The sequence below is a fragment of the Lepidochelys olivacea genome (assembly GCF_965140295.1).
Source record: "Lepidochelys olivacea isolate rLepOli2 genome assembly, chromosome: 11".
Classification (NCBI taxonomy): Eukaryota; Metazoa; Chordata; order Testudines; family Cheloniidae; genus Lepidochelys; species Lepidochelys olivacea.
In genome coordinates this window covers 11,488,271-11,511,844 of record NC_140421.1, presented here as the reverse complement: position 1 = coordinate 11,511,844, position 23,574 = coordinate 11,488,271, and the positions used below count along the sequence as shown (strand labels likewise).

Below are 23,574 nucleotides of genomic sequence, written 5' to 3'. Positions count from 1 at the left end.
TATGTCCCATCTTTGGACATTAGTCAAAGAACAAGTTGAGTAATTTACTAAGTATCAAAAACAACTAATATTTTGTTTGTTTGATCCAAGGGGATCACAAGCAGATGTCAGAGTGTCACAACCACCTTGTCCTTCTGTTATTGCTAAATGCAATGGGGGCTGGGGGCGTCCCAGCTAAGATCCTGTCTACATGGGCTGGGACTGGTAACGAAAACGGGGTCTCAGTATGGAAAAGGTTGAGATCCACTGATCTATATCTGGCACAAGGACAGCTAAAAAGTGGTGTCTATGAATATCTCCATTACCACACAAAAGCTGTGCCTTGAAATACCTTCAAAACCCTTTAGGAACTGCTAGCAATGTGAACTATCTCTGTTTGTATAATGGAAGTGTCCAGTTTACCAATAAGTAAACATATTTTTAAATAATCCAATAATCTCCCTCCCCCACCCCTTTTTTTGTTTTTTTGTTTCAGTGTTTCTGGAGGAGAACTCTTTGAACGAATCATCGATGAGGACTTTGAACTGACAGAGAGAGAGTGTATTAAATACATGAGGCAGATATCGGAAGGAGTTCAGTACATCCATAAGCAGGGCATTGTCCATTTGGACTTGAAGCCGGAAAACATTATGTGTGTCAACAAGACTGGGGCAAGAATCAAACTCATTGACTTTGGACTTGCAAGAAGATTAGGTAATAAATATATTAACTTTGTTATGTTCAAATGACAAATTGTGTGCGGCAGGAACAGTTCTATCATATTTATTGTTATGCTCTTTCACACATAAAGAGCAAATGGATACTTTCAATTTTAATCTTCTTATTTTAGAGTAACATATTAAAACCAAGAAAGAACAAAAGTAAGACATCTATAAGAGAGCACATAGTGTATGTCTGTTCTCTGAGACAGTCTGCACTGGCCTGAATACAAAATGGCAGTCCGTCTCTATAGATGGTAGTGCCGTTGTAGATCAAAAGGTGAAATACACAAAAGTCAGAACAGTTGTAGAGAGAAATCACCACATTTACCCAAAATAATTTTGAAACACTAGTTCCTTATACTTGAAATAAAACATAAAATCAAGGTCCTGATCATTTGTAGTCATTTAAAAAAAACAGTGTCATGAGATCTTTAAGAATAGGACTTGTTCTGGGAAATTTCTAGCTTGGGTAATTACATTTTACTTACATTTCCACTTCACTTTGTGTTGGTTAAAGTATTCTTCACTTAATGTCCTAAACTCTTGTGTATTGTTGTACATGCTAAACAGTTGAAGTAGGGTTGCCAGCTTTCTGATTGCAGAAAACCAAACGTTCTTACACCACCTCCTGCCCTGCCCCTGCCTCACACCTTCTCCAAGGCCCTGATCCCACTCACTCCATCCCCCCTCCCTCCCTCGCTTGCTCTCTCCCACCCTCACTCATTTTCACCAGGCTGTGGCAGGGGGTTGGGGTGTGGAAGGGGTGAGGATTCCAGCTGAGGGTGCAGGCTCTGGGGTAGGGCTGGGGATGAGAGGATTGCGGTGCAGGAAGGGGCTCGGGGCGGGGCATTAGGGTGCAGGGGAGGGGAAAGGGCTCCGGCTGGGGGTGGGGCCTCTGGGATAGGGCTGGGGATGAGGGATTTGGGATGCAAGAGGGTGCCCCAGGCTGGGGGATGGAGCCGAGGGGTTTGGAATGTGGGAAGGGGCTCAGGGGTGGGGCGGGGGGTTGGGGTGCGTGTGAGGGTTTGGGGTGTAGGCTCCGGCCAGGCGGTGCTTACCTCAGACGGCTCCCAGAAGCAGACGGCATGTCTGGCTCCTAGGCGGAGGAACCAGGGGGCTCTGTGTGCTGCCTGCACCCGCAGGCACAACCCCTGCAGCTCCTGTTGGCCATGGCTCCCAGCCAATGGGAGCTGCAGAGCCAGCACTCGGGGAGGGGGCAGCACCTGGAACATCCCTGATTGCCCCTGTGCCTAAGGGCTGCACGGACATGCCGGCTGCATCCGGGAGCTGCGCGGAGCCTGGGCAGGCAGGGAGCCTGCCTTAGCCCCACTGCGCCGCTGACCAGACGTTTAATGGCCCTGTCAGTGGTGCTGACCTGAGCCGCCAGGGTCCCTTTTCGACCAGGCGTTCCAATTGAAAACCGGACACCTGTCAAACCTATGTTGAAGAGGCACTTCTATCACAATCCCCTTTTTTGAACTATTCATAACTTCCTCAAAATTTTTTTTGGACTGAAAGTTCCCATGTATGGTGTCATTCCAAAGTGGAATCATTCGGATGGCTACTTGCCTTCATGCTCTTCGGTGGCCTCATTGCTAGTTCCATTAACGAGCATCATATATGCTGGGAAGCCATACAGCAAATAGGTCTGCTAACTGAACATCAAGTACTCTTTTTATACAGTGAGTTTCTATTTTTATCTTATACTTTGCAACAGAAGGAAAATCATTCCACGTATTAAACTAGGTACGGGCAGATTATGAACTTGCTACTCAGTTTTGGGGAGCAGTTATTCATGTAACTAATCCAACTGACTTCCTTGGGGGCAATTTATGGGAATTACTGCTCACCAGTGTAAGTAATGGGTTCATAATGGGGCCCATAGTTGTGTGCTCCCCCTTTTAAATAAAATTACACATGATTCCTTTACAAAAAAACAAAACAAGCGATTAGTGTGCAAGTAATGTTTGGAATTATTGTATTCTGCCTTTAATAGTACATCTCTGTATCCATCCTTCCCTTTCCTTTCTGTCTTAAGTCACAGAGTAGTGCAAACATAATAAGAATTCTTAACAAAAATAATGTATTAATCTGATTAGGAATGAACAAGTATGCCTTCCAGGTTTAAGGTGTGGCTATGCTCTGAAAAGAGACTATGTGAAAGTGGTTGAATAAAAAGGTACCAATCTGCTTACTTTACTCACTGAAATAAAAATTGACCGGCAGTTACTCTCCTGTTAGCACTATAGAGTAAACAAAGTTCTGGGATGGTGAGCTGGGTTTTGTTCTGGTTCAAGAATCATCAGCAGAAATGTTAATTAAGTTCCAATACTGAAGTCTTTGTTGGTGAAGTGAGAGAGACTCCAACTTGACTGTCAGATTCCAACTAGCAGCTAGGAAACCCATTTACTTGTGAAGTCAGCAGATTTGATCATTGAGAAACAGTAAACATGGAACCCCAGAATGGCATTTTTACAGTAACTTTTCCAGGTAGCTTTCACTTTCAGATCACAATTAGTTTAACCCAAGATTACCAAAAGAGAGACTGGATTCCCTCTTCTCAATGTGGTGTTCATGTAAATAGTTTTTGGATTTTTGGAAAGCATATTGCATTTACTGTGTATTTTGCACAGTGTGATGCAAAAACGTGAATTGCTGCAATCATGTCACATATACCACATTTGCAATTATGCTACATTTTTCTCAATCATAGAAGGATGGTAGCCATGGACACCAGAATTTATCTTGATTTCATAAAACGTAGATTAATTTGTGCATGCTCTTGCTTGCAAAGTGGCATTATGAGCATTTGCCTTTTTTCTCATCTGTGAACCAAACTCACCTCTGGTGTTAATCCATGGCTGAACTGTGAGCAATTTTGTCCAAATTCACGATGTGGCATATGTAGCAGTTCCTACAAAGAGAGACTACCATACTAAACAGGCCAGATGAAGGAAAATAGTGCTTTACTGATCAGTAAGACTTTCACAACATTCAGCTCAGACTTCTTCCAGTAAAAGAAAAACATTTTTTATTAGCAACAGCTCTAAGCCATTCAAGGTTGTTTTGTTACATGGTTTTGTTTAGTTCATTCTTCTTTGCAATTGCCTACTTTGACAGATTGTGAGCATTCTAATGCACCTATTTATGATTATGTTGGAACACCCACTGACTTTAATCGAAGGGGGGTTAGGACCCTTGTTAGAACTGCAATCTATTATTCTAATCCGGCAGACTTTACTCAATCAAAAGCCCTCATAAAGAGAATGGAAGTGGAGACTACATCGATTTGCAATATAATATTATAACTTTCTTTTTAATTGTTTTCTAACCAGTAAAAATGTAGTGCATCTTAGCTTTCAGTATTTGAGCTAACTTAAATTAGTTAAAACCAGTAATCCTTCCATAGTCATTTTATGCAGATAATTAGTTCTCTTATTCTATTGTCAGGAAATACCAAAGACGTAGTGGGATATTTTCCTAACCTTTTTTGGTGTTCTTAGAAGCTCATGTAAAAAATTTGTTCAAGATAAACTTTGTGGGTTCATAGGATGTGTGTGTGTGTGTGTGTGCTAAGACATTGTTTTTTGAAAATCAATTAGTTATGCACAATGCAGAAAAAAAGGCCAGTTTCCAACTAATTCTTCAGCATTAGATCTCACTTAAATGGTAGCCGAAGCCAGGGTTCTTCCTATGTACCAAGCTTGTAAAAAATTGGCCCTCTGTGCAAAATGTATGTGGCTTTTCAGTCACTAGAAACTGACATCCTTTGCACTGGATAGCCCTGGAGGTCTCTGTTACTGCAAGGTTTCCTGAATTAGCTTGCTATCACCATTTATGAGAAGAGGAAGAAAGGATTTTTTAGTGTGTAAAATGACAAGATGAGGGGAATGTGAGTGAATTCACCATGGTAGTGCCCAGTGTATACTTGCAGGAGAAAAGGATGGTTAGTGATTAGCACAAAACTGATTCTGTCACAGGCTTACTGTGTGATCCTTGGGTAGATGAGTTAACTTCTCTGTGCTTTGGAGGTTCCTGATCTATAAAATGCGGATACTAATGCTTCAAAGGGGTGTTGAAAGGTTGTATGATTAGAGTTTGTAAAGTGCTTTGAGATCTTTGGATGGAAGGAACTGTAGAAGGTCAAATTAATTATAATTTCTTAACCATATGAACTGATGATCATGCAGGAATGATAGTAAAATGTGGTTAATTGTGTCTACCAGCTGGTTCTGGCAAATAAATATATTCTGTATTAGCGCTTTGTTCTGATGGTCAAGTAAGTCCAGTTGTAGTCTAGTAAACGATTAACCTGCTGATAATTTTTTAAGTTTTTGTTTTAATTGCTATAAGGGTGCAATGCTTTGTAACCATGATTGTTTTAACATTAATGGACTGGAGTCTATTACATCTTTTTCCCCTCCAATCCCTTGTTTGTCTTTCTATTGAGATTGTAATCTCTTGAGGCAGGGACAGTCTCTCCTTCTGTATTTGTACAGTACCTAGCATTATGGGGTCCCAACCTAGGTGTTACCGTCATACAATTAATAAATAATAATAACTATAGTAGGGCAGCGGACCTCATTTGCACCAAGCACTGATTGCCCAGGTTATCTTGGAGTCTGAACAAGAGCTGGTTCCCAAACTAAATCCATTTGCTCCAGTATAGCCAGTAAACATAATTTCTTGGTCCTTTGGGCCCACTTGCACTTGATCATTTCCTTTTTCCATTCCTGGACATCCTTGTTCCCTGCCCACTTTCTTCTTGTTGGTTGCCTCCCCACTTGCACTCTTGCTTCTTTCCTCTTCTTCCTTCTCCAGGTGTTTGGAATGGACATGGGCTAAAATGGGCACATTTGGATTTCCTAATAATTCCCTACTAAATGGCTTGCATGGTGTTTCACACCTTCCTCTAGAAATGTTATCTGAAACTGGACATATGTGTAGTACAAATAGTGGCGCGGTTGTTGCTTTTGCTGGCAATATGGCACATGTTCGCTTCTATTCTGTATAGGTTTTGTTCCATGCTCATCGCTGCAGTATCTGAGCACCTTCCAGTAAGGCATTAAGCGACCTAACATCTGTCATGTGTGGTGCTTTTTTCCCCCCTCTCTTTCTCATTCTCTACCTGGGCATCTTTCAAATTTAAACAAGCACCAGTGGCAAGGCACTGATTTTTCTCTACTGTTTTCACTTAATGAAATATTTTTGGATGCCAACAATTTTTTTTGTCCTGCATTTATTACTGTTTCACTTTGCTTTGCATTGCAAGTTGCCAAGGCTTTGATAAGGGCAATGAAAAGTCCTCCAGTTCTAATCTAGCATCTGTATTCTTTGCTGGACATGCTCTTGTGGAGCTATCTAAGCAGAGATGGGCCCACCTACCCACAAACGTTTTGGGAAAGTCAGATCTGAATCCAAACATCACTAGCTGGGCCCATCTCATATCTTCCCAGTGTGTGCTGGTAACCCTGTGTATGTCTTATTTAGAATGCAAATTCTTCAGGGGAGGAACTCTTTATTGTGTGTCTTGTGCAGTGCTGAGTGCATTTGTGGTGCTTAGCAAAGAAGAATTATTATTTGTTATTCGTTCATGAGCACAGGAAGACATGAGCTGGCCAAGCTAGTAGCAGCTCAGTCAATTATTTACCTTTTTGGTGAGGGAGTTTAATAACTAACCTATAAATGTGAGTGCAAGCTGTTAATTGTACTTTCAAAAAATATACAACCGTTAATGTTTTCCTCTTTTTTTCTTCACAGAAAGTACAGGTTCTCTGAAAGTTCTCTTTGGGACACCTGAGTTTGTGGCTCCAGAAGTTATAAACTATGAACCTATTGGATATGCCACAGATATGTGGAGTATAGGAGTTATCTGCTACATCTTGTGAGTACTCTTGCTAGTCTTGGGCCAAATCCTGGGAGCTTCTGAGCATGCTCAACTCCCAGGGACTGCAGAGGTGTATGTTCAGGATTTGAGCTCTTATGTTTTGTAATCATGAACTACAGGATGATCAATGAACACTAACATGGCCCCAGTCAGACATGTGTTTTCTGAAGAATCCCAGTGATAAATTTCAGGATTGGAGCCTTCATGAGTTTAGCCATCTACAATTTCACTTTTCATTGTGGGGTTTCAGAAAAATACAGCTTGTTGAAAGAATGTTAAGTTAACATAAGTCAGCAGCAGTCCATGCTCACTTAAAAAGACATTGTCAAAATGTCTTTCATATGGTCCTTAAATATTTATCCTTCCCTGCTGCTTAAAAGGATCTCCTTTGTGTCTTGAAATCTAAATCTGTTTCCTTGCATGTACCTTGACTTGTTATTGAAGGGTTGCTTGTGAATCCCTGGGTTGCCACCATTGACGTTACTTATCTTAGAAATCAGAGCATGGAAACATTTATGGTAGAAAAAGAATATAGGTGAATTATATGTATTTAGCCAATATACACCAATAAAAATGACCAGTTACATTTTGAGTTTCTCCAATCCTGACTATATCCTTTGAAAATCTTTAAGATGAACTAACAAATCCCAGGGATGCTGCACCAGTTTTAAAAAGATTTTTAATGCACTATTTTACATCTATCACTGGATAAACTAATTAATTTTATAAACAGTTTGTATCAACCTAATGCAAATGTGAGGTTGGTTACAGTTTCTACTTAGATGGTCTTTTTATGTAGGTGATGGATTATATACACTCACGATCTTCCAGCAGATATTTTTAGAAGAGTACATAGGTGAACAGGGTTTTCATTCTTGCATGTGAAGAGCAATAAAAATGATCTGACTCCAGCTTTGACATGTTCAAATGTGATGTTATATAACAAATCAATATAATAATTCAGTTGGGAACAGCTTCTTTCTCATCACAATATCACACTCTAAGTCTATTTATTTATGATTCTGTAATAGGATTGCTCTGTATTCTTGAAACTTCCCACTTTAGTAGCAGGGAAAGGGTTTAGTGGGTTCTTCCTGATCCGCCCACTCACTGAGACAGGTGACCCATTATCCCATCTAGTTATAAGGGAGGTAGGAGTGGTTTTCTAGTGGGAATGGATCTAGGGTGTTGGCTGAGCAGTCCTAAACCAGGAACCCGAGGGGCAGCCATGTCCGCGGAAGGTTTGAGCAGAACTTTATCTTATTGTTAATTTGGTGTTAACGCCAAAGTGCAGGGAGTGTATGACTCTGCACATTGTGTAGACTTTGCTTTAGAGTACTATATGAAAGGCACATGCTCACAGGGTCCTTTCTTTTCTTTTCTCAAATCTTATCTGCCTTTTAAGAAAATGATATTATTAGACTTTAAAATAAAAAAGAAGAATGCCTTGGTCAGATATTCGAGGGCAAGATGTGTGAGGCAATGTCTTTTATTGGACCAGAGAGACAAGCTTTCCAGCTTACACAGAGCTCTTCTTCAGGTCTGGGAAACTAACTCAGAGTATCACTGCTAAATACACAGTGAAGCTTAGGTAGTTAACACATTTCAAAGTGTCATTCACAGTGAAGTGGCCATTAACAGCTCTCCAGTCAAAAGAAGGAAAGGAAAGGGGCAGGGGGCATATGGAGAGCAGTTGGCGGGTGTGGGGGATTGTTAATGAGTTACAGATTGTTGTAATAAACTTATTAAACTCTCTCTGGAACATGCCCACTTCAGCATCAACTTTCTGGACATCATGATCAGATTCAAAAATGGAACCCTACAGGCAACTATATATTTGAAACCCATTGCTCACTACCTTCATATATCCAGTAACCACCCCAAACACACGAAGAAATCTGTTATAGACCGCTACACACTCAGATACCACAAAATATGTTCCGAGGAGAAAGTCCAGGATATACACATGAAAACACTCAACATCGCCTTTACCAAACAAGGACACTCCAGAGAAGCAGATCACATCATGGAATGGGCCACCCAGATACCCCAAGACAACCTGCTTCAATACAGAAATAAAACCCCCTCCACCCCCACATCCCTAGTTGTCACCTACCACACCACACTGGAACCCATACAGGATATCATCAAACAACTACAACTCACACTCGATGGGGACCTCCATCTTGAAAGAAGTCTTTCCTGAACTCCCTCTTCTGACCTTCAAACAACCCCCAACCTCTCCAAGTTCATCAGCAGAAGTAAGCTCCCCACAGACCAGACACACCAACTCAAAGTGGCACCAGAGCCTGACAGAACAACAGATGCAAAACCTGCAGACATCTCTCCACTGGTGTAATGATCCAACCCTGCCCACAACCCACCTTTCAAGAGCCATGGGTCCTATACATGCCTATTTCAACATGTGGTGTACCTCATCCAGTGCACTAAATGCCCCAATAACAACTATGTGGGTGAAACCAGACAATCACTACACTCTCAAATGAACTCACAGAGGAAGATGATAAAAGACAAAAACACGTCATCACCCGTGGATGAACACTTTTCACAAAGTGATCACTCTGTATCTGACGTATCAGTCCTCATCCTCAAAGGAAAGCTGCACAGCCCTTTCAGAAGAGAAGCCTGGGAGCTTAAATTCATAACTTTGCTAGACACTAAAAATCATGGACTGAAAAGAAAGACTGGATTTATGATTTATTACAACAATCTGTAACCCACTAACGACCGCACCCCAGCTGCTTCTCCACATCCTACCCTACCCCACCCCACCTGTCCCTTCCTTTCCTCTCTGTGTCTGGAGGGATGTTTTCAGGCCACTTCACCTTGAATGGTCCCTGGAAATATGTATTAACTATTTAGGCTAAACTGTCTGTTCCACCTTATATTGCAAAAGCACACTCGACTGACATAAGTTTCACCAGCATAAGTGGTTGTGTGCATAGTGGTATGTTGGCTGGAGAGCTTCTCCCTCCGACATAGCTGCTGCTGCTCGTGGAGGTGGTTTTATGATGTTGACAGGTGAGCTCTCTCCCATCAGCATAGAATGGCTACACAAGCGGTCTTGCAGCGGCACAGCTGCATCGGTACAATTGTGCCCCTGGAAGCTTGCTAGTGCAGACGTGCCCTAAGTCGGTTTCCCAGACCTGAAGAAGAGCTCTGTGTAAGCTCGAAAGCTCGTCTCTCTCACCAGCAGAACTTGGTCCAGTAAAAGATATTACTTCACCCTTCTTGTCTCCCTAATATCTTGGGGCCAACATGGCTACAATAGCACTGCATACGTTAGTCAGATATGAATACGTTCCCTCATAACTGTTTGTTCTTCATTTTAGGGTGTGGTGGGGGTTTTTTTGGTTTTGGTTTCTCCACACTCTTCATATAGGTTCCCATGCAAACCATTCTCATGTTTGCAACATCCCAGAGACACGTTTTTAGAATTTTGCCTCTCTTTGGAAGTTCAGTCGTCTAGATTAACCTATAGTTTCATGGGTTTTTGTTCTGCATAAATAATAAAGCTCTGTTTGCGTCAGATGATCTGGCAACTTGATTAATTTCCTGAAATATTTCATAGGATTTATCACACGTGTCTGCCCTAAACTCCTTTAAACTTTAGGGAAAAAATTGTCTTGATGCTCCACAGACACAGGGAAGATCTTTGCCTCACTGTTACATAACTAGAGTCACAAGCAGTTTGATGCAGCAGCCAGTGGCAGATGTATTTTCACCATGTTGGAAGTATAAAATCAGAGAAGTTAGAGTGGGAAAGGACCCACTGGGTCCTCATCTGGAATTCCCGTGCCCATTCCAGTGTACCAGACTCCCACCTTCTCTTCACTTCCTTCAAGACCAATTCTTCTTCAAGGCCCACTAATGCTAAACATGTCAGCAATGTACTGTCACAGCCCCATTACAAAACACACCCAACCAAAAGAAAGACGAGGAGTATAGTTTTCCACTGTGGTTTTGCTATTGTGCCCAATTTTATCTGTTTAGATTATAAACTCCTTAAGGAAGGGACTGTGTCTTCCTTAATGTCTTGTATAGAGCTGGGTGCAGTTGGAACTCAGCCAAGAGTATGTAATAATAATCAGTTAATCTCTCTCTGCCAGTGCAGGACTTTTCTCTGCAGTAGAATAAATTGGTCATATACAACCTCAAGGTTGCAATGCAGAGCCTCACTACCTCAAAAGCCTTTGGCACAATCCCTCTTGTAGTTTCTGGGTATGTCAGCTGAAGTGCAGAAGCTGCACTGTCATTGGGAATGGTGCACCCAGCTTCCCCACAGCATACTTAATTCCAGAAGCACATGCAGAGATGTGGGCGATAATACCACAGTTCTGCTTCCTCCCCAAGCTTTTTGGGCCAATCTGTGGCCTTGACGATATGGATGAAGCAGTTCTTGTGCTCTCCAGAACACAAGGACTCTGACCAGCCCAGCTTTTTTCATGGGGCACACAAAGGGGGAGAACTCCTTATTTCTTCCCTCCAATCCAGCACCAACACCAAGGATGCTCTGTCACAGTCTGATTTCCAGTGCGATATCGACTTCACTTTTAAATGTCTCAAGCAAAGGGGTTTCTACCATTTACTTGGCTGCTGGGGTGCTGAAGCGACTGCCTTTCATGTTGACCAATACTATCTCATTGCTTCCTTGTATTCTTCTGCCTGCCTATCTGTTTCTTGTCTTACATTTAGATTGTAAACTCTTTGGGGCAGAGACTGTCTCTTTCTTCTGTATTTGTACAGCGCCTAGCACAAGGGGGGCCTCTTCTATGACTGAAGCTCTTAGGTAGTACTACAATAGAAATAAATTAATAAAATTATTCCATTGTTTGATAGATCTTGCTGTTGGGAAGTTTTTCTGGACATTCATCACCTATATTTTTCCTTAATTTCCTACCATTCTTGTTGCATGTTATGTATTAATACCCCCAACACAATTTCTCTCCTTCCTTGGTGTGAACTCCTGCCATGTAACACTGATTGTGCTTGGCACTTATATAGCACAGGCCTCCAGTTAGTTTTTATTTTTCCATGCTATTCATGTTCAGTCCTTCTTAATCATCCCAAATAAATCATTCACTACATTCACTGCATAATTGTTTTTTGTTCTTTACATTTCCTCCATTGTATCCATATCTTATTGTTTGTCTTCCTGTTTGATCTCAGGTTTCAGAGTAGCAGCCATGTTAGTCTGTATCCGCAGAAAGAAAAAGAGTACTTGTGGCACCTTAGAGACTAACCAATTTATTTGAGCATAAGCTTTCGTGAGCTACTGCTCACTTCATCAGATGCATGCAGTGTAAACTACAGGGGGAGATTTTATATACACAGAGAACATGAAACAATGGGTGTTACCATACACACTGTAACTAGAGTGATCAGGTAAGGTGAGCTATTACCAGCAGGAGAGTGGGGGAGGGGGGAACCTTTTGTAGTGATAATCAAGGTGGGCCATTTCTAGCACTTTACAACAACAGTAGGAGAGGAAATAAACAAGGGGAAATAGTTTTACTTTGTGTAATGACACATCCACTCCCAGTCTTTATTCAAGCCTAAGTTAATTGTATCCAGTTTGCAAATTAATTCCAGTTCATCAGTCTCTCGTTGGAGTCTGTTTTTGAAGTTTTTTTGTTGAAGAGTTGCCACTTTGGTCACTCGATTACAGACCTAAAAGTGGCAATTCTTCAACAAAAAAACTTCAAAAACAGACTCCAAGGAGAGACTGATGAACTGGAATTAATTTGCAAACTGGATACAATTAACTTAGGCTTGAATAAAGACTGGGAGTGGATGTGTCTTTACACAAAGTAAAACTATTTCCCCTTGTTTATTTCCTCTCCTATTGTTGTTGTAAAGTGCTAGAAATGGCCCACCTTGATTATCACTACAAAAGGTTCCCCCCTCCCCCGCTCTCCTGCTGGTAATAACTCACCTTACCTGATCACTCTAGTTACAGTGTGTATGGTAACACCCATTGTTTCATGTTCTCTGTGTATATAAAATCTCCCCACTGTAGTTTCCACTGCATGCGTCCGATGAAGTGAGCAGTAGCTCACGAAAGCTTATGCTCAAATAAATTTGTTAGTCTCTAAGGTGCCACAAGTACTCCTTTTCTTTTTGTTTGATCTCACTTACTGTCCTGTTCTACTTCACTATCTTGTCCCATCATCTTTAGTTGATGTATTGACTTTGAAGTAACATGCCACAAAAACTATGGGTTGTGTGAATCATCTCCATTTATGTCTATTTTCAGGGTTTCTCTTTGCGTTTATATAACTTTTGTCTAATTGGCGCATAACCCTAATGAATTCTTTCCAGCTGTCTATATGCCATTTAGTTTTGCAGGCGCTACAGAATTTTTGTTTATTTTTACTATTCTTGGCTCTTTTCTGATGAACCCTTTTGGACAGCTGTATTGCTAACATTCAGTAACATAAAACTCTTTTTAAATTCTATTTTTATTTCAATACAAAAATTCAGGTTAAGTCAGTTGTGTATACACATTATTACAAGATGGAATACCACTTGTCTTTCTGGTACCCAGACATCTGGATAAATCAGGCACGGATTTACTGTTGCTGATTCACTTCTCCACTTACTTTCAGTAATTCAACTCACTTTATTAGTCCCATTTGTGCTATATCCTTTAAAAGTACCTGATCTCTCTGAAATCATAACTTTCCACTGTGGTATAGATTGGTTTGGATTTCCAGTACTTCATATGGAATTTCACCATGAACCCTTTTTTCAGGATCGTCCTGCAATTGACAGAACACTGTACATGTGCTCACCTGACCTTCATAATCTCATGAGACTAGGCTCTCAGATTCCATCCTTTATCAGTTCATGATTGATCATTGCTTCCATTGCCCTCTTGTAGGGCACTTGGGTTGGTAGAAAGATCTTCCTCCATTGTTCTCTTTTTGAACTGGTATGGAATGATTCCGGCACTGGTAACTGGATACACTTAGGTCACTGGTTTAATTCTGACCCAGGTCAACAGTAAAGACTTAAGCATAGCTAATTCTGAAACTGAAAGTGCACTGCATGTTCTTTAGATGCAACCAGTAAAGAATCCTCAAGTGTTGTGATTCTGTTTTTCAAAATGAAGGAGAATTAGTTGCGTTTTCTCACTTGCCTGACACTTGTGCCTTTAACCTGTTCTGAAGAAACCAACTCCAGGTCTCCATGGTCCATTGCATTCTTATTGTCTCTCCTTAGATTTCCAACACTGGAGCCAGTTAGTGCCAACTGTGATGGAGGTTGTTTTGTAATGTCAGGGTATGTTCACTAGGAAATGGACTGAGAGCATCAACTGATTTCATATTGTAGCTACAAGAGCTAAATTACCATCTGATCTCCTGTGATGTTATGATTAAGGCTATGTTTTAGCCACAGGTATTTTTAGTAAAAGTCACGGATAGGTCACGGGCAGTAAAGAAAAATTCCAGGCCCGTGACCTGTCCATGACTTTTACGATATAACCCTGACTAAAACTTGTGGGGGGTGCCATGGGTGCTGCGGGAGAGTGGTGGCATGTGGCCCGGGACCCCCCCCATGGGTGCTGGGGAGATGGGCGGCGGTGCACAGCCTGGGCCTCCTGCTGGTGCTGGGGGGAGTTGGCGGGGCTGGCAGGCTCCCTATCTGGCTCCACGCCTTCCCCCAGCCCTGCAGCAGCAGAGTTTGGTGTGAGAGGGGACAGGGGGTTGGAGCACAGGACAGGGTGAGGTGGGCTCTAGGCAGCGCTTACCTGGGGGTTCCCTGGAAGTGGCAACATCCCCTTTGCTCCTAGGCAGAGGCATGGCCAGGCAGCTCTGTGAGCTGTCTCCACCCTGAGCACTGGCTTCGCAGCTCCCATTGACTGGGAACTGCAGCGCTGCCTGCAGGTGGAGGCAGCGCACAGAGTTGCCTGACCATGCCTCTGCCTAGGAGCTGAGCGAGGGGGATGTCACCACTTCTGGGGAGCCCCCCAGGTAAGTGCCACCCAGAGCCTGCCTCACCCCATCCTGTGCCCCAACGCCCTGTCCCCTCCCACACCCAAACTCTGCTGCTGCTGCCGGGGGTGGGGAGGGTGCGGTGGCCCAAGACTGCCCCAGCAGCGGCCAGTGCGACTCGCGCAGGGGCTGCCTGAGCTGCCCCTGAGCCAGGCGCATCAGCCACTGCAGAAATCACGGAGGTCATGGAAAGTCATGGAATCCATGACCTCCGTGACAAACTCGCAGCCTTAGTTATGATCATGTTCACCTAAGTGTACTTACTTTAACTACCTGGTAAGGCTACTAGAACCAGTGTGTTTGATTCCTTCTAACAGTTAGTCAGTTTTGCTCATTTGTCATTGGCAGTATGTTGAAAGGGTTGTAAAGTGGAACTCAGCATCCTTGAAATCTAATCATGGGAGATGCTGAGCATGGGAGGCAATGCTCAGTGAGTGACTGTGTGAGGTGTTGAGCATGCTCAATTTCCTTTGATTAGTCATGGTCTTACTGCAGGAATTACTGGATGAAATTCTATGGCATGTGTTGTGCAGGAGCTCAGGCTAGATGATCTAATGGTTCCTTCTGGTCTTAACATCTATAAATATAGGCACTCAGCATCTTCCAAGAACAGGTACATAAATACTGAGCATTGTCAAGAGAGTAAAATATCTCAGTCCTTTACTTAAAAATGGAAATTGCGAAAGACTTTTTAAACAAATTGTACTTAGGATGCCAGAAAGATGCCTCGTTAAGTAGCTGGAAAAATGTTTTCAGTAAACAGCCTGATATTTGTCTAATAGTAAGAACATGGCTTACACACAAAATTCATTTTCCTGGGCACACGCAGTTCATTTTTATCACTTAGCTTCAGCATTCCTAAAAGGAAATTGTTTCCATAACCCATCAAACCAATTGCTAGGCATTTATTACTTTAAATGGCTATTAAGAAAGGAACAATTGAGTCCCCAAGTCAAGAAGTTCTGTGTTAAAGATAAGAGGTTGTGGGTACTGCATCCATTAGCTGCCAGTTTTTCTTTGTTTTGTTTTCTGAATACATACAAAGATAGGGCCTTCCTTACAAGTATTGCCAAGGCAAATCAACTGACTCGCACTTTAAGTCAGGAGTAAAGGAATAGTTATTATGGCCGTGTAAATTCTCAACAGCATGGAAGGTCCAGCAGTAGGAAAACTTGATTGAGTTTTAAACAACAGTATTTTGAAAGCACAGAATAGAGGAGAGAGTTTTGGTTGCTTAATGTACAGTGGGCTGCTACATGTAATTTACTAAGTACAGTGAATGCATTTTAGAGCTTACCAAACATTCCTGTATGTCACCCACTCCATTTTTTCTAAAAACTTACTCTTTTCTCTCCCGACTTCCATTGGTGTGACCCTGAGCCTCCAAGCACTCTGCAGGACAATGATATTGCTTCTCCCACCATTACCCTTAGTTAGGCCTGAGAAGTTGCTGCAGAACAATGAAGTTGCTATATCCCCACAAGGCATTACCTCTACAGCTCTCCCAGCCCCTACTAGTATTGGAACTGATAAACCAGGCATGAAAAATCCAGTCTTTTGCATGGTAGCAAAAAGTCGTAATCTCACTGAAATGGGCCTGCCTGTGTCTGTCACTCCCTGAAATAATCTGTGTACTATTATTTGTGGAGATTGTACAAAGGTCACATTTGCAATCAAGTATTGATGGAGAGTGGGATTCCCCCTGCAATGACCACACAAGTATTTTTTCAAGACTAAATAGTTCAAGAACACTTAATATGAGTGAAATTATGACCCCTGCAGCAATTGTATTGATCTGCTGAATAAAGTGCTGGTTGGGAGCTAGTTTCACTTACGGTGCAGTTATAGTCAGAAAAGAGACTCTGTAACAATGATAGTGTGGCTCCAGATTTGGAATCACAGACTCCTCCTGAAACAAGATGAGTTCTTTCTGCCTCTTACATGGCCTCTGTCAAGGTTCCTCCCCCACTCTGAACTCTAGGGTACAGATGTGGGGACCTCCATGAAAAACCTCCTAAGCTTATCTTTATGAGCTTAGGTCAAAACTTCCCCAAGGTACAAAATATTCCACCCCTCGTCCTTGGATTGGCCGCTACCACCACCAAACTAATACTGGTTACTGGGGAAGAGCTGTTTGGACGTGTCTTTCCCCCCAAAATACTTCCCAAAACCTTGCACCCCACTTCCTGGACAAGGTTTGGTAAAAAGCGTCACCAATTTGCCTAGGTGACTACAGACCCAGACCCTTGGATCTTAAGAACAATGAACAATCCTCCCAACACTTGCACCCCCCCTTTCCTGGGAAATGTTGGATAAAAAGCCTCACCAATTTGCATAGGTGACCACAGACCCAAACCCTTGGATCTGAGAACAATGAAAAAGCATTCAGTTTTCTTACAAGAAGACTTTTAATAAAAATAGAAGTAAATAGAAATAAAGAAATCCCCCCTGTAAAATCAGGATGGTAGATATCTTACAGGGTAATTAGATTCAAAAACATAGAGAACCCCTCTAGGCAAAACCTTAAGTTACAAAAAAGATACACAGACAGAAATAGTTATTCTATTCAGCACAATTCTTTTCTCAGCCATTTAAAGAAATCATAATCTAACACATACCTAGCTAGATTACTTACTAAAAGTTCTAAGACTCCATTCCTGGTCTATCCCCCGACAGAAACCAGCATATAGACAGACACACAGACCCTTTGTTTCTCTCCCTCCTCCCAGCTTTTGAAAGTATCTTGTCTCCTCATTGGTCATTTTGGTCAGGTGCCAGCGAGGTTACCTTTAGCTTCTTAACCCTTTACAGGTGAGAGGAGCTTTCCCCTGGCCAGGAGGGATTTCAAAGGGGTTTACCCTTCCCTTTATATTTATGACACCTCTTAATAACAGTGACTTTGATGAGACTTAGGCACATGCTGAAATCCTTTGTTGAGCAGGAATAGGCTTAAGCACATTCTTGAGTACTTTGCTTAAACAGGGCCAGAGATTCTGCATCAATAACTTATCTAATGATATTTGTTGATGAAGCATGAAGGCAGAATAGAATCCATTTCACTCTACCAGCGGCCATACTGACTCTGCAGTGCTACGAGGAGTGAAAACTTGTCTTAGCTAGTAAACAGATCCGTGTAAAAGACAGAACAGATATTGTGAAGTAAGATATCATTTTACATTGTCACTTTTTCACACATTAATCTTGCAGTTTTCATAGGTCTTATTACACATTCATACATGTGACTTATAGTATTGTACACACTTATAAAGATGCCCTTCAGTGTAGCATCTGAGTGTACCTTACATGGTGTAAATTAAGAGAATAAAACATTTCTCAAATAAGGAGCAAATACATCTGTGCATTTTGATTTACTTCTTCCCCTCTGGGGTTCATGCCTCCACCTCACATACTGTACCTAGCTAGTTTTCCAAATGTCTATATGAGATACTAGACTCTGTTACAGGCAACTTCCAGGGGCAGTAAAATATTTAGTGGTACCTTTGTGTGAGGGAATGGGGCTACAAAGAGTGGATATTTTCCTGTTTACTTATGACTGCACAACCCTTGGGAGCAGGCTTTGTACCAAATTTTGGATGGAATTGTTAGTGACAAAGGGGAGTAAAACAACTCTTTTTGTGGGGGCTGTTAATAATTCTGTGAAAGTCTAGTATCTTTAGAATGTATGGACCGAAGCAATTCTTGAAGGATAGTGGGTCTTTCAGCACAGTTCCACTGGGCCTGATCTTTCATTCTTCAAGTGCTTTCTGTCAACAATATATTTAGAGATGACTTCACATGTTTTAATCCAGAGTGTTTTTAAAACCCAGTGAGTTCCACCTAATTTTGTTTTGTTCAGGAGCAGTGATATTATTGGAGTCTAACCTTATAAAAAGGAGGTTGAAATGGTCAGAAAGAGCCAACAAAGGCGGCTGTTTCACCCATAGATGTGGAGCATTGCGACCCTGAGTCAACAAAGCACTTGACAGGTTTCAGAGTAGCAGCCGTGTTAGTCTGTATTCACAAAAAGAAAAGGAGGACTTGTGGCACCTTAGAGACTAACCAATTTATTTGAGCATGAGCTTTCGTAAGCTACAGCTCACTTCATCGGATGCACTTGAGCGCATGTTTAATTTTAAGAACAAAAGTAGTCCCATTGCTTAAAATTATGTATTTACTTAGGTGCTTTCTGGGATCTGGGCCTGAGAGCACCTTACAGAGTTGAATCTGTATAGTACTATGGTTCTCTCTAGGTCACAATTTTAGGTGGGGTACATCAGATATTGGCATATGATGGCATATATCACATTGGTAGATGTGCAGCCTGCACATTATCCCATTATCATTATCCCATATGTGCCCCTTTGGCACAAGGGGTACCCAGATGGTGCAGCCTGCACATCCACCAACGTGATATGTGCCATCATGCGCCAGCAATGCCCCTCGGCCATGTACATTGGTCAAACTGGACAGTCTCTGTGTAAAAGAATGAATGGACACAAATCAGACGTCAAGAATTATAACGTTCAAAAACCAGTCGGAGAACACTTCAATCTCTTTGGTCACTCGATTATAGACCTAAAAGTGGCAATTCTTCAACAAAAAAACTTCAAAAACAGACTCCACTGAGAGACTGCTGAATTGGAATTAATTTGCAAACTGGATACAATTAACTTAAACAATAAAACAATAAAAACTGGGAGTGGATGTGTCATTACACAAAGTAAAACTATCCCTCCCCCCCACCCCCACCCCGAACTGTTCCTCAGACGTTCTTCTTAACTGCTGGAAATGGCCCACCTTGATTATCACTACAAAAGGTCCCCTCTCTCTCCTGCTGGTAATAGCTCACCTTACCTGATCACTGTAGTTACAGTGTGTATGGTAACACCCATTGTTTCATGTTCTCTGTGTATATAAATCTCCCCACTTGTATTTTCCACTGCATGCATCTGATGAAGTGAGATGTAGCTCACGAAAGCTTATTCTCAATAAATTTGTTAGTCTCTAAGGTGCCACAAGTACTCTTTTTCTTAATGACATTGAGTCCAAGCATACTGAAAAATAATAGCCTGGACAGAGTTGCCCTCTAGTGGTAATTGTTTTAAACAGCAGTTAGTTAGCAACTATTTAAACTAAATGGAAGACAACCTGTCTTGAAATAACATTCTTAAGTATGACAATGAGGGTGAGGTAATATCTTTATCTGGACCAACTTCTGTTGGTGAGAGAGACAAGCTTTCGAAAGCTCAGCTCTCTTACCAACAGAAGTTGGTCCAATAAAAGATATTACTTCACTCACCTGGTCTCTCTAATACCCAGGGACTGTCACAGCTACACCAACACTGCCTACATTCTTCAGAATGTTTTTAATTGAATTGTGTGCTTTAAAAAAACCAGAATTTCCATACCATAATAAATCATACCTAGCGGAGTGCAACAAAGCAAATGTCATGGGAGTCTGAGCAACTTTGATACATTAGTGGGACAGAAACTTCATCCCTTGTTCACTAGCTTGAATCTAGCCCTCGCTGGTAGTAACCAAAGGTTACTACTGTCTGACAGCGGCATAGGAGCTCTAAGGTTCATGCCCACTTCCCGACACTTGAAGGGACACCAAAGCATTCAGTGGATTATGACAACAGTATTTATATCCTCTTACGCAATAATAACAGCCTTGTCTGCTTTCATTTTTGTGAATGTCAGTCATCAGGGTAAGCACTAAGGCACGGTGGTAATGATGATATATGTTTACTTGGTTCCCAGAATGAAGAGACTCCATTGGGCACAGTTAGGCAGCTGGCGATGCACTGACCTATACTCCTGTACCCTGTCTTTCTATGGACTATTCTAGACCAGAAGTTCCCAAACGTTTTTTGCTGCACCTCCCCTTGGAGATTCCTTATCCCATATGTGCCCCTTTGGCACAAGGGGTACCCAGATGGTGCCCAGAGGAAAGGAGAAAATCCCCACATGAGCAGCCGGGGTGGGAGGAGGCTCACACACATCCCGTTTGAATCCCAGCTACGTGGAATGGCAACTTGTGTTCATTGGTTCCACCCCCTCCAGGCGTGTGAGGCCTTTGCTGTGGGGCCAGGCCCATGCACAGGGTCCCTGCCATGTTGATTTCCAGTGCAGTCATGGGGGGAGTGAGAGTGATAGAAAAGGAGGGAGTTCTCGCAAGGCTGTGCAGTTCCCATGATAGCTGGCCAGCAATAGGATGGTGGCTCAGTGCTGAGCATGCTGGGTAATAGTAACTGGGATGGGGGTGGGGGGAGAGAGCAGGGATTCTGGGACCAACCTCCCCCCCCCCCACCTTAGGGCACAAGGGGACAGGGTTGAGCTCTCCAGGGAATTGGACCAGCATACACTGGATACCATGAAGAAACAAGAAAAAATTAACAACTAGTCAGGTCCTTGCATCTCCTTGATAATCATGTCTGCCCCACAATTTGAAAACCAACATTCTAGACCAGAGGTGGGCAAATTATGGCCCGCGGGTCACATCCAGCCCACAGGACCCTCTTGCTCCGGCCCTGAGCGCCTGCCCCAGGAGGTTTCAGAGTAACAGCCGTGTTAGTCTGTATTCGCAAAAAGAAAAGGAGTACTTGTGGCACCTTAGAGACTAACCAATTTATTTGAGCATGAGCTTTCGTGAGCTACAGCTCACTTCATTGGATGCATACCGTGGAAACTGCAGCAGACTTTATATATACACAGAGAATATGAAACAATACCTCCTCCCACCCCACTGTCCTGCTGGTAATAGCTTATCTAAAGTGATCATCAGGTTGGGCCATTTCCAGCACAAATCCAGGTTTTCTCACCCTCCACCCCCTCCCCCCCACACACAAATTCACTCTCCTGCACCAGTTTGGGAGTTTGGGGTGGTGGTCAGAGGGTGGGGTGTGGATAGGGGTCGGGGCGGGAACAAGTTGAATGGGGGCAGTGATCCCGGGGGGGCTGTCAAGAAGGAGAGGGGGGTTGGATAGGGGTGCAGGGGGCAGTCAGGGGCAGGAGTTCCGGGGGCCATTAGGGAACAGGGAGGGGTTGGATGGGGCAGGAGTCCCAGGGGAGGGGGCAGGGGGAAGATAGGAGGTGGGGGCCAGGCCACAACCCCCTCCCCTAACCGGCCCTCCATACAATTTCCAAAACCCCATGCGGCCCCCAGGCCAAAAAGTTTGCCCGCCCCTGTTCTGGACAGTTCCTTGCTTCCCCCTAGTGGCTGGATTAACAGAGCTGCCCCTTTAGTTTACCATGTGCAAAACAGAGGTTTTGGAAAAATGTTTGAATCCCAGTGCTTCCTCTTATTAGTAATGAGCCAAAACTAGGATTTGAACAACCCCAACTCTGGAAAAGACTGGAGCCCGATCCATATCTGACCTCTGTGGCTTATTTCTGAAAAGGGCCGAACTTGAATCCACGGATATGAATGTTCCTGAACTTTGGAAGAGTTCAGATCAGTATCAGAACTTTGCAGCTTGGGCCCATTTCTGTTCTTGATGTTGCTATATGATTATAGTAATGAATCATTATAGGCCTTCTTTGACCTTTCCACAGCTGATTTCTAGATGCAATAATAACACCCATTGTTTCATGTTCTCTATGTATATAAATCTCCCCACTGTATTTTCCACTGAAGACATCCAATGAAGTGAGCTGTAGCTCACGAAAGCTTATGCTCAAATAAATTGGTTAGTCTCTAAGGTGCCACACGTACTCCTTTTCTTTTTGCGAATACAGACTAACACGGCTGCTACTCTGAAACCTGAATATTGAGTTGTCATCACTTACATAGCTATTAGGTTATAGTGTCACTTAAAGTGTTGCTCTACTCTGAAAAGATATTCTGTAAAAATGGCATGATGAGGTGGAGCTCCCATGTTTGTGTGTGTCTCTCCCTCAGTGACAACAGATCAAATTTGCTCAGTACAAAGATATTTCTTCTAATTGCCAGCCCTGTAAATTCAACCTCACATATCAGAAACTAGCTATGTTATTTCATTCTCATGCACCATGATCAGAAATAACAGACCTGAAAGCCAAATTATGTCTGTAGATACATTTGTGCAACTCCATTGCCTAGAGTGAGGTTGCACCATTATAACTGGCCTGTAATCAATGTTTAGAAAAGAACTTTGTTGATGCATGAGAAGGGACAGGATCCAGTTCTTGCTTCTAGCTATGTTGGCCTTGCCCGAGCATGAGGAGTGAAAAGCACTAAAATCTTATTTCTGTCACTAAAGTTGGCAAATATGACTTTGACTATACACAAGAAGCAGATCTGCTGAATTACAGTATCTTTGCATAGTCATCATCTGAGGAGAACTGATCTTTCTATGTAGCAAATTTTTATGGTAGCTCTAACTCTCCACTTCATCTTTACCTAACTGCTGTTGTCTTTCCCCACCTCCCAAAAATGGGGGAAGTATAAGAAAGAGGAGAATCTTTCTTTTAGCTTTGGGAATTTAAATTATAGTCCTCTTCCCATTTACTTTGCCTGTATATCAACTTTCAAGTATATTATTTTAAGTTGACATGTGACTTCTACTGATACAGATTTTCAGAGAGCAAAGAGCTGTCACAAGTATGTTGACTGTTATCTGTGCTCATTTAAAGACTGACACTGTTTTGTGGATTGTTGTTGTTTTTTATCCCCAGGGTCAGTGGACTTTCTCCTTTCATGGGAGACAATGACAATGAAACTTTAGCCAATGTTACCTCAGCAACCTGGGACTTTGATGATGAAGCTTTTGATGAAATCTCTGATGATGCCAAGGACTTTATTAGCAATCTGCTAAAGAAGGATATGAAGTAAAGCTGTTGAATTTGACATACTTTGCACTTCCATATTTAACTGAATTTGTACACCTCTTGCTCCCACGCTCTGTAAAAAAAAAAGGGGGGGGGGAGGGGATACTCAAACATCTTGGGGAGCAATGAATAAGGAGCTCTGAATGCTCCAGCACTT

The 23,574-nt window shown here is 42.4% G+C and overlaps 1 protein-coding gene across 6 annotated transcripts in view; it reads left to right on the top strand.

The window, feature by feature from the left end:
- The window catches only part of MYLK (myosin light chain kinase), a 325,099-nt gene that overhangs the window by 293,978 nt on the left and 7,547 nt on the right, over window positions 1-23,574 (top strand). For all 6 annotated transcript variants that reach the window (XM_084643345.1, XM_084643346.1, XM_084643344.1 and 3 more), the window contains 3 exons: window positions 476-693; window positions 6,462-6,585; window positions 23,265-23,417. In XM_084643345.1, the coding sequence (XP_084499471.1) occupies window positions 476-693; window positions 6,462-6,585; window positions 23,265-23,417 (495 nt within the window). The remainder of the gene's footprint in view (window positions 1-475; window positions 694-6,461; window positions 6,586-23,264; window positions 23,418-23,574) is intronic.